General features: G+C 40.9%; 1 protein-coding gene across 1 annotated transcript in view; it reads left to right on the forward strand.

Moving 5' to 3' along the window:
* Positions 1–378: 378 nt before the first annotated feature.
* Positions 379–11,621, forward strand: part of PARVG (parvin, gamma) — a 17,774-nt gene continuing 6,531 nt past the window's right edge. Inside the window, exons 1-9 of the mRNA XM_010078443.1 lie at positions 379–457; positions 962–1,026; positions 4,050–4,152; positions 5,197–5,337; positions 5,756–5,871; positions 7,872–7,927; positions 8,835–8,857; positions 10,805–10,866; positions 10,971–11,039. Of these exons, the coding sequence (XP_010076745.1) occupies positions 379–457; positions 962–1,026; positions 4,050–4,152; positions 5,197–5,337; positions 5,756–5,871; positions 7,872–7,927; positions 8,835–8,857; positions 10,805–10,866; positions 10,971–11,039 (714 nt within the window). The remainder of the gene's footprint in view (positions 458–961; positions 1,027–4,049; positions 4,153–5,196; positions 5,338–5,755; positions 5,872–7,871; positions 7,928–8,834; positions 8,858–10,804; positions 10,867–10,970; positions 11,040–11,621) is intronic.

An 11,621-nucleotide genomic window follows, 5' to 3' on the forward strand; every position in this document is an offset into this window, starting at 1 on the left:
AGCAGATATCCATTGATACCTAGGAACTGAAAGCTTTTTCATTTCAGTTGAAATAGGATTTTACTAATTTAATTCAGATGAAACAGAATTAGATGGAATTAAGGCAAATTTTAGTACTTCAGGGCTTTCTTCCTACATTTTGTTGATTAACAGAAAAAAGGAAAGCTATTTTAAACTTATTTTCCTTTACACACATTTAAATACATTTTCAGATAAGCAATCCACCAGTCATGAAATAGTAACTGAAAAAAACCTCTTCTGTTTGTTTGTTTATTTGTTTTCTTCTTAGCACTAATTTTGATCTTTACATACCTTTACTTATATTCCTTCCCCCCACCCCCATATTTTTTACCAGTTTACCAGGAGTGAGAAAAGGCAATGGATCCAGACTTTTTAAATGTGTTTACACAGCCTGCTGCACTTAATCAATTCCTAACCGAGAATGTCATCGCTCAAGGTATGTACTTTATGAACCAGCACAGAAAAAGGTCCAAAGAATGACCTGAAGAACCAATCAGAAAATGTGCAGTATGAATGAATCCTGTATTTTTCAGCAGTGGTCCCATGGTTTTATAAGCAGTAAGTAACCTCTGTGTGTGTCATTTGGCTGCTGACTCTCTAGAGGCAGATCATGAAGAAGTAACACAAATTCTAGCTGTTTCTTTAACTGAAATTTGAATTTCACACATAAGGATCTGACCAAGTTTGTTTTCCTCTTTCCAGAATTGTCCATCTGGATCTTGCTGAAGGGGATTACCTTGAAGTATAATTTCCAACAGTAGTCTTAATAGTCTGATATATCATTTTCTCTCTCGTAAGGAGTCAAAGTGAAAAATGACAGTGTTTCTAAATATGACAATTAGGGACCTTGGGTAATATTAAACTGATAACAGATTTTACAGTAAACTTGCATTAGTCATGTCTGATTATTGTAATGGATCTTGTTTGCTTCCTTTCACAGGTGAGAAGAGGAAATTCATAAAACCGACCTCAAACAACAATCCAAAACTGGAAGAATTAAAACTGGTACCATTTCTTTTACTATATGTTTAACCCTCAACACAAGTTGTTTTAACCCGTTGTGCTAATGTTCAGACCTGTAAATTGCCCAGCTCTTTGGTCCCAGTCCTTGACTCTCTACAGATGGGGATGAACTCTGCTTTTTGGCACTTGGGCTTTTGCTTAAGCACAGTGCTGAGGTAGCTGGGACTGTGGAGGATCAACCTTCAAATGCTTGCATCACCCAAGAGTAGTCACTGCTGCATGTAAAGTGGCATGTAGATGTGAAAACTGAGTTTCTTCTTTTACAGTACTTTCCTAACTTGGGCCATGTAGATGAGTCACATCAGAAGTACCCGATTGCTGCTTCATTTGTAATAGCAAAGAGAATCCAGCTGGAACAGCAGACTGTGATTAAAAGCAAACCCGTATAAGCGTTTGCTGTGGCTAAAGAGAGATATTCGGATACGTGCAAGTTTGCTGTCCTGATCCCATGATAACAAGTTTTAAGAGTGCTGATTTGCAATGGTCTTCTGTCTTCTCTTCTACCTCCTGTCTGCCAGTCACTAGTGGCAGCTGTCTTGGCTGCGATACAGCCTGCTGAGAGCAGGGGAGAAGGGATGAAGGGTGTGCAAGTCACCACTGGAAGTCAGGAGAAAAGCTTTCAAGTTGTTGCATGGTACATTGTCCGCCTGAGGAAACTGTGAAGGATGAGTCCTATTTCACAGGAAAGTACTTTATTTCCAAGTAATTTTGAAAGTCTCCCCTGTGCGTTCAATCATGGTGTTTCTCTAGTGGCAGAGCCCAGGGGGAGGGTAGCATACTGAAATTTCCTGGAAGAAAAGTGGCGTGTCTCCTTTGAGACCAGCACTTTTTGTATGACGGAGATACTGAAATTGTTATAAATATTATGAAAAACAGCGTAGACTATGTGCTGATGTGCGTATTATATGGCATTCATAAATCCATAAATATGTGTGTTTCTATATTATGTTTTCTTAAACCTTTATGCACATTTGATCAAAAATATTTAATTTTTGTGCCAGCTCTTCATGATGTTTTTATACAAAAGAGAAAATCTGAAAGGTGATGCTGCAAAATGCAATTATGTTTTGTAGAGACACTGAATTTGTTCTTCCCAGACTGCCAAAAATGAAGAGCTTTCCTCAGTTTATGAAGAGTTTTGTAAGCTTCAGTGCTTAATCCGTTTCCCATCAGAGACTCCTGAAACAATGTTCTTCCCTGTCTGATTTCTTTTCTTTGGATGATGAGGAGGTGGAAATTGGGTCCCAAGGGAGGCAGTCCTGTGGGTGCCCATTGGTGCTACTGATTGCCTTCTTGATCTAAAGAGTTCATGGCTCCTCTAGAGCAGAGATTGGGGTGGAGGGGGGACAGGGAGTTATCTTCTAGGGAAGAATAAGGGAAGGAAAGAAACTAGCTTGGGAGAAAGACTTTTGTCCACTGCATTTTCATTTTGAGGTGGCTTTAGGGAACTAGGGGATGCGAAATGACTCGTAGTTATTGTAAATATCAAACTGCAAGTAAAATAGAAGATTATTATATTTGGGAGCCAGTAGCAAACTTCTTTAAGGATTCCTTTTCTCCTTTCCCTATTTATCCATGTTTAGACACAACGTGCTGCTCTGCAGCTGAGTGGGGCTCCAATAGCTGGACTGAAAGCAGAGTTGTGTGCACTGCAGGCTGTGGATGTGGTTGTTTAGAGCTGAGATAGCAAACAAGGAATCTCACAGATCTGTACTCAGCAGTACTTTCTCCTTTTCCAACTTCCATCTGGTTGTACCATTATGTTTGGGATACTGCTCTATCCCTAAAGCATCACCAGGTCTTAACCTGCAAGCATTAGCTGAGGAGCACAGCCTTCTGCTCTAGAAAATTCCTGTTACTTCTTAGCTGAGGAAGTATATTACAAACACTTTGACAGCTTCTCAGTTCAGGCAAGTCCTGGAGCCAGGCATTTTTATTTCTTGTGTGGTTTCAAGCATATCAGAGATTATTTTTTTTTCCAAACTGCTTTTCACATTTTTGTTAATGTTGGCTAACGTACAGGGATCTGCTATGAATTTCTTCCTCTGTTTACAGCAAGTGAGAAGGATATTATCCACACAGCAAACTCCAGGCGCTCACTTGTAGCAATAATAACAATATGAGCAATACCCATACCTCTTTCAAGAGGTTCTCATTAACAGCCAGCCTGGGCTACTGCTTTTCAGTTCTGCTTCAGCAAATCTTCCCTTTTTTCAACAAATGTGGGTAAAACAAATGCCTAGGGAAGTGCCGAGGAGCTCCTTTGGTCTCCTGTGTAGGAGTACAGTGCTCAAGGAAGGGGCTACAGGGCCAAGGGATATAACTGAGAATGTGGTTCCTTTCCAGTTGTAGCCAGCCCTTGGCTTCCTGAGCAGCTTCCCCTTGCAAAGGCAGGAAGGATATTGGAAAGGGCAATGGGAGGACTGCCACATAAGAAAGCAAAATAAACAAAATGCCCTTCCCACTCCCCACCCCCCCCCTCCCCAAAAAAAAAAAAAAAAGTATTTGGAGACAGATTAGTACAAAATTGCAGAAAGAAAAAGAAAACAAAAATAGGAGAGGAAAGGGAGAAATGTTAGTAACATGGGTGACTGCATGAAACAACCAACAGAATGAGTAAAGCCTCTTTTCTTGCAAACTTTTGTCTGACAGTTGAATTTGTGTGAATTCTGTGATATCTAATGAAATCAGGGGCTGGGAAGTATACTCTGCAGCCTTTTCCCTGATTGAAGTGGGAACAGGGTCTTGTCTCTCTGCTTGTGTATTTCTACAAAATTCCTAGGAATATAACTTTTGAGACATATATCTCACTTGAAAATTAGAGAGAACTCACTGATACTTCCCTTTAAAAAACAACCAAAAAGCATGAAGGAAGTGGAGGTTGAAAGCAAAACAAGATGTGAGATAAGGGACTAAAGAGAAAGGTGAAACACAGTGTAGCGCTGAGTGCTATACTGTCTAAACAAGAAGACTGTAACTGCTAGCTGCTTTGTTTTCCTCTGCAGTTACTGATTGACTGGATTAACACAACTCTGAAAGAGGAACACATAGTAGTTAAAAGTCTGGAAGAAGATCTATATGATGGGCTGGTACTTCATCATCTTTTGGGTAAGCTGCTGATTTGAGTTTAGCTCTCAAACACATCATGGAGGAACTTCCAGATCAGAGAATAAACCTCACAAATCGCAGTAGCAGTGATCTACTGGAGATTTGCTTCTTGCTAACGGAGAAAGCTGCGCTGTGAACCCTCTGTGATAACTGCAATTCTGAACAAATGCCTGATGATCTGATATTGTTTTTACATAATTTTTTTTCTAAGAAAGCCTTTTTACCTGCTAGTTAACGTATTAAAAAGGTTAACTTTGAAGTGTGAAATTACAGTGCCTCTGAAGGGAAGGAGAGCTTCACAAGCCAGGAGCACAAAGGTGACTCATATTGCTATCAGAAACACTGGATGGAATAAGCACTATAGTTTATATGTTTTCCTGCTTTGAAAAAATATACAAAAATTCTAGGTCCAAAGCACTGGGCTTGAACTGGAACTGATGTGGCTCTCTATGCTACGAGGTGCTTGTATAGAGATATGACTTCTTGGAACAGCCTACTGTTTTTTTCTGTTCCTCCATCTCTCCTGACCCTACTTCATTTTTCTTTTCCCTTCCATCCTCTTTGGGGATGTCTTTCAAATCGTATCACCAAGGCTGAGGGCAGCAACATGAACATGATTGGCTTATTTTCAGAGTTTACTTGCCTGAGCAATGAGCCAGGTTTCCTTCTATATATGTGAGCTGATATTACCTTTGTCCACTAAGTACAGGAAAGATTCACTGGTTGGATTCCTGTAGCTTCCGCTGGGAGAAGGAGGAACGTGAAGTGCTAGGGTTGGGAGATGAAGATGCTGCAAGGAATTATTTGAGTCCTCTCCCTTTTACAGAGTTTCACTGATTTTAATGAGGCTTTCAGAGAGTGCAAGAGTTTCAGAAGGCATACAGCTGTGGGATTTTGGTCTCTGGAAACTATTAAGTGGTATTGAACATTTAAAACAAGACTTTGTGTGCTTTGCTGTCATTTTATGTTTCTGATTTATTCTTACTTTTTTTCCTATGGTGGTGTTAAAATACATCCTTCTCCTTCCTATGGACTCTGCCAAAGAAAACCTAGGATCTCTCAAGCTGGATGTTGACAAGATTGCATTAACAGAAAAAAAACAGCGACAGAAACTCTCTGTGATTCTGGAAGCTGTGGCTAAGTGTTTGCAACTGGAAGAAAGTCAGCTGAAATGGAGTGTGGAATGTAGGTGCAGAAGTGAAATTGGAGAAAATTATCCGCCACAGGGCTTCCTCTGCTATAAGGCTGCTATAAGGCAAAGCAGTGCCAGAACAGCAATTAAACAACCTGTCTTCAATTACTAGTTGAATCAGAAGTGAGATGGGATTATCTGGCCCTGACTGGGTCACGCAAGCTGCATCCTCTAAGTGTGTGGTTTGTGGACCACTTAACAGCCCTCAGTGTCTGTGTCTATGTCTCACAAAAAGGACTTTTAAGGTGTGGTATTGCTGAATTGTGATATATAAACCCCACTCTGATGTCCCACCTGTGTTATGGCCCTCCGTGACTTTGAGATTCTCTGCACAGGGAGGATTTATGATATTAGAGTGAAGTTTACTTGTTTTACACACTAAACTTTGTTTTCTTTCTTTACATGAAATAGCTATCTTGACAAAGGACTTACTGAGCACACTGCATCTTCTGGTTGCAATAGCAAAGCACTTCAAACCCAGCTTGGCCATGCCTCCAAATGTTCAAGTGGAAACAATCACCATTGAGGTAATTATAGTTTCAGCATTTGTCACAGTAGATCATAGACACCTTTCACAAACTAATTTGCTTAGAATTAGGGAGAAATGTGTGTGTAGCTGTGAAAGAGATACTTGTATTTTCTGTGAACTGTGCCTTTTAATTTCTGAGTTTGATGGACCAGACTATCACTTTGTTCTCAGTTCAGATGCTGTATCTTTAAAAGGGTAGAAACACTGTGCTGTTTTTATTCCTTGATCTAGAAAAGGAATGGTCCAAACTTAAAACAGCTGTTGATCTCTGTAAAGAAGAAAAATATGAAATTCTGCAGTTAGTATCTCTAAGTTCTTTAAAATAGAAGTCTGCACTTGTAAACCATGACTCTGGTTTAATGCTGAGGATTTATTTCTTTAGGGGAGGGGAGTTTTTACTTCCCTTCCATTGAGGTCACACTTTGGTATTTTCCTCTGCAAGCTGAGGTACACACGCTTTCTTCTTAAAGGCACCTCTGGGACTTTAGCAGAACAGCAAATATCACACAATTTGGGATATAATTGCAAAAATTAACACCACTGTGTTACGGTTTTAACAAAGGGTCTGCAATTCAGTGGTGTTGGGAGCCCAGCACACTGTCCGCATGGCATGACCTAGCGCTCTTCCCTCTTTGGAGGATAAAAACTGGAACTGAAATGAAGCATGCCCTTGAGCTACGTGTGTCACGTAGGAAGTTTAAAGTGCCCTAGAGGGACAGCTTATTCTGGGGCTTGATTCTGCAAAGGTAGCCGTTGTGGCCTGCCACAGCCGCGTGCTCCACCAGAGGAGTGGTCTCTTTGGTGTCTAATGGGAGTCCAAATGGTGCGTTGCTGCCCATGCTCCTGTTCTGTGGGTCTGACTGGTGACAACCCAGAGTCTGAGGAAACCAGCCCTCCATCTAGTGCCTTATAGGGCTGCCAGTGCCTTGGCTGCTCAGAAATTGGGAGGGATTACCTGTGAAACTGCAGCATTGGAAAAGGCTGTTCACCCTCAGAGAGAGAGGAGTGGCAGCGAAGATGATGGGGTTGAAGCAGTGAGCTGTTTCCCCGCAGGAGAAATCAATGCCCCTCATGGGAATGGTAATTGTTAGGTCAAAAGTGAGGAAAGCCCGTGAAGGCCCAGTTCATATGAGGGAACAAGGGCAGGAAGGGGGAAGTGTCAAGCCCAAAAAGGTGACCAGAGCAGGCCTGGCCTTTCTGCAATACGTGCCTGCAGGGAGGACCTGCTGCGCCTGGTGGGGCTGTGTGTGCCCCTCTTCAGCCATGAGCTGACTCAGAATGTGGACAGAGGATGTTTTTGCACTGCCTCAAAGAGGAGAGCAGCTAACACCAAAGACTTTCCTGTGATAAGCGATGTTTGCCAGGTGCTTGAAGGCCTGCCCACCTTATCCTGTCTCTTCACCCTGTCAGCTGGGTTGAAGCACCGTTATGTTTTGTGGAGTACTAGGATTTATGTAGAAGAACAAAGACATGAGGACATAAGCAAAGATCCCAGGTGGCTTCAAAAATAGTAAGAATTGCCAACATAAATCTAAGCAACCCACCCAACCTAAGTTCTCTGCAGGGGGGATTCATCAATAGGTGTCAGGCCATGGCGTGAGGTTATTATAAGGCAGAGGTGACCACCTCCAGTGCTGTAAGACTGAAGAGTCCTTAATGGATTGAGGTGCATGAAGAAATTGTTGCCTGCCCAAAGGAGCTTGATGCATTTATTAAGTCTCCAGGTGAACATGCCAGCCTCTGAACTTTACCAGCTGAGGGACCACATGCTTCTCCTTTGGGTTCCTCTGATGGTGAAGCAGGTGACTTCTGGTTAAGAGTGAAGAGAGCAGAAGGGAGCTGCAACCTCTCAAAATGCCCCTACTAATTGTACTGGACTTCTTGAATAAATGCCCTCTGTTAATCATTTAAGGCAGCAAACAGGTCATGAAAGCCTCATTAATGCTTACAGATTTTTTTGTGTGTAAAAACCAAAAATATTTGTTACCTTTTCAACAGAACACCTCTAGAGGATTAAAAACAGCAAATGCAGTGGAATATATCACAGAAAACAAGTAAGAGGGGATATATCTGTTTTTTACACTGTCAATCAGAAAGGAAATGTTGTGGGTGTTTTCCCCCTTAGAAAAAATAACTGGGATCATGATGATGACAAAAAGCATAAATCTAGGCATGCATATGCATGTGAACTGTTTCTCTGATTTCTTTCCTTTTTTTTTTTTTTTCCTCTTCAGATTCAGTAATATGGTATAAAACCCTTCTTTACTCTTTATATTTTATAAACTTCTCAAAAATAATGTGTGTGACTATTTCTGAGGGTTAGTGTTTGTCATTGCCATAGAATACAATAACAAATATAATAATAAAAATTGAGTACTGTAAATTTACCTGTCCCAGACTAAACTGGAAATTTTTCTAAAGCCATAGTGGTTTAAATCTACTTTTAATTTATTGCTATTGTGTCATTAAATAAAGAAAAATGAGACAGTTCTTTTCTTACTTTATTGTGAAAGAAAGGTTTGAGCTTGCTGGGTTTGTGAGGTATTATCATTATTAAAGGAGTTAAGTAGTAGGATACCATTTATATACCGAGAAAATATGGCATCATTCTAAGAAGTAGAAACAGATTTTCCTACTATCATCTTTTATATGCTAGAACATCTTCAAACTCTAATATCATGAGCAGCTTATTGGAAGAGGATATTATGGGTTGTGCTTATAAAATAAATGTTCATTGGTCTGTGGGCCAGTTAAAATCTCATATACTTCCAGGAGCCTATACAGATATACAGCGTACTTAAAAATGTCCGTTGGAAAGTTACTCTGACATAAAGTTAATGGCGCTTTGTACTTTATCTCCTGCTTTACAAGATAGCTGATGGCCCAGATAAGCTTTGCTTATAAATAAGATTAGTTCTGCTAAATACTTTTTCTAATTATTGCTTTTTATTGCCCTTCCAGAGAGAATTTAGAAGCACAGTCAAGTAAGTACTGGTATTGCCAAGTTCAGTTTTTTGCTGTTACATGCTGTTATATACCACATTCTGATCCATTTTTACCTCATGATAAAAAGAGTATGCTCCCCCTAGAGTTAATGGAGATTCATGGATTTCCCCTACTTTCCTCCATTTTTCTCCAAATGTCTTCTGTTAAAGTGTGTTCCTACCTACACAACATAATTTGGAAATTGGGTGGTCACTTTGCCTGTGGACTGTAGGCAACAGAGGGAAGGTGAGAGAGGAAATGAAAGTATGTTGATGGCCCAACAGAGAAGTCCTGTCTGGGGGCAAAATATGTCTTGGATTTATGCATTGCCCTCATTCACTTTTGGAACTCTTTATGAGCATAATGGCTTGAGAATTGTGCTTCTTGTTGCTACCAGTTTCAATGTAGTTTCCCTTCTGCAGTTTGCAAATGAGGTTTTGAAATCTCCTGGTGCTTGATTATGGATGGCAGTTCAGTAAAACGAACATCCCTAGAGTTTTTACCCTTAGGGCTTTTGAGGGCTGTGAAACACTTGATTTGGAAAAGGTCCACCTGTGCAGATGCTACAGGAACTCTGGGCACTGCTCAGGCTTCAGTGTGAGCTGCTCTTCCTTGCTGCAAAGGAGCACATTGCATCCCCAGTGAATCAAGACAACTGTTTTAATTCTTTGCTATGCCCTTTATGTTAATATTTTCATCCTTTGCAGAGGTGCAAACTGTATCATTTAATACATATTTATAAATTATTCCCCTCAGTGGTCTCTAGTGGGGGCTGAAATTGTGGGGAGGAAAAAAAAAAAACCAACCCTGTAATTAAGCATTTCTTCCAGTGGGCTGGTTCTGCTAGGAAGAGAAAACTGCAATTCACTCTTCAAAACGTTTTCTCTCTCTCTCAGTTTGACATACCTTGCTTAACAAAGAGAGCAATCCCAAAGCGTGGCTCCAGAAGGGGGCTCTCTGGTTTGCGAGACTGTTGCAGGTTTCAAACTGTTGCTCAGTGTTGGTTTGATGGATTCACCTATTCCCTGACATTGCTCCTGCAGCAACCCCCTGACAGGGAGAACAGAGAAACCCGAGGAAACTCACAGCAGAGACTTCTCTGCTGCTGGCTTTTGGGAGGTGCTTTCCTGCACCATAGAAACTGATTCCCTATTTAGTTATGCTGCCAGAATGCCCTTGATTGTTAAGGGTGTTTCAAATGCTTTGTTCATGCTTGAACCAAAGCAGCCTTGTGGCCAGGTTACCGTGAGGAGGTGTGTCCTGCTCTTGCTAAACCTGGGCAGAAAATGGAGGTGAAGGTCAGCAATCACAAGGACTTTGATGAATCTAATTTCCTTGGAAATCTTTAAACTCATGCCAGTTCTCTGGCACAGAGCTGCTGGCACCAGCTCGGTGCCTGCCTTTAAACTGGATGGCAGCACTGGTCTTTTTTGAGGTCTGTGAATTTTTAGAGAAAGGGCAGTGTCTATGAGCCCAATATCTAGTTCGTGTTTTTTTTAAGGAAGGGGGCTGTTTTTCGGCAAATTTGATGTAAGTGATGTTTCTGTTGGGGGAGAGCAATAAAATGCATAGCTCTTCTTCTACGCTTACAGTATTTTATCCCAGATGTTCAAGGTTAAAAAAACGTAACTGAAAAGCGATAAACTGTAGAGATGCAAAACTTAATTATTGCTCAGACTGGTGGCAGCACAAGTCTTGAGAACCTCTGCACGCAAAAATTACAGAGCTGAATGAAGTAAATTGTTTTCTCTGATGTAGGCAGGCTGAAGGGCTGCTCATCACACTGTTCTCTGATAAATACAAAAGCAAGATTTTTCTCCATCTCCCCATGACTTTTTTCCTCCCCAGTGTATAAGTTGTGAACACCTTTCTCCTTCTGGAGCCACTTTAAACCTCTGATTTGACAGTTATTCCAAGTAATACCAATTAATGTTGTTTTGATACAGAAGATGATGCCTTCGATGAATTATTTAGCCGTGCTCCAGATAAACTGGATGCTGTTAAAAAGGTAATTTACTTTTTAAATAAACATCAATGTTTGTAAGGTAAAACATAATTCATGACTTCACTAAAAAAAGTTCTCTTTTCTTCCACCCCTTCTGTTTTCTTTAGGTATTTTTGCAATTTGTCAACCAGCATGTTGGAAAACTAGGATTAAACGTGAAAGACATCGAATCTCAGGTAGCCTGCTCTAAGCTACATATTAACCGTGTTTTGTCAGCTATTTGAGTGTTTCCTCTCACCATTAGGATTCCTTCTTTTTGTTGTAGTGATTTGAAACTTGGCAACATAACAATTATTTCTAGCTTTGGGTTAAGATATCAGGCTTCAGTCTCTGACGTTTCTGGAGCTAGTACGTAATGAAAAAATATAGCTTTGTATTGAATGCTGCCCTTGTAGTGCTGCAGGGAGTAATTTTTGGAGTCTGCCCAACTCCTATGGATGCTCTTTCTGTCAGGATGGAAATAAAGGTGTTCTGGCAATTAAACTGAAAGCCAAGTTGATTGCTGGTGCTTAGTGGTTTTTAATGCTGGATTTGCTTCACGGTAGGAAGGCATGATATTAATTACATTTAAAAGTCCCATCCTCTGAACGTTGAGCTTCTTTAGAGTCCATGAAATTGCAAGAGAAGTGCTCATTAGGCACCTCAGGATCACCTTCCTGGGCACTGGTAAAGAGAGGCACAGCCGCACCTCTGCGGTCCTTCTCCTCTTCCTCTGCTGCTGCCTCTGGGGAGGGTGGATGGCGGCTTGTTTGGACCAG

This window comes from Pterocles gutturalis, unplaced genomic scaffold, assembly GCF_000699245.1.
Source record: "Pterocles gutturalis isolate BGI_N339 unplaced genomic scaffold, ASM69924v1 scaffold763, whole genome shotgun sequence".
NCBI lineage: Eukaryota > Metazoa > Chordata > Aves > Pterocliformes > Pteroclidae > Pterocles > Pterocles gutturalis.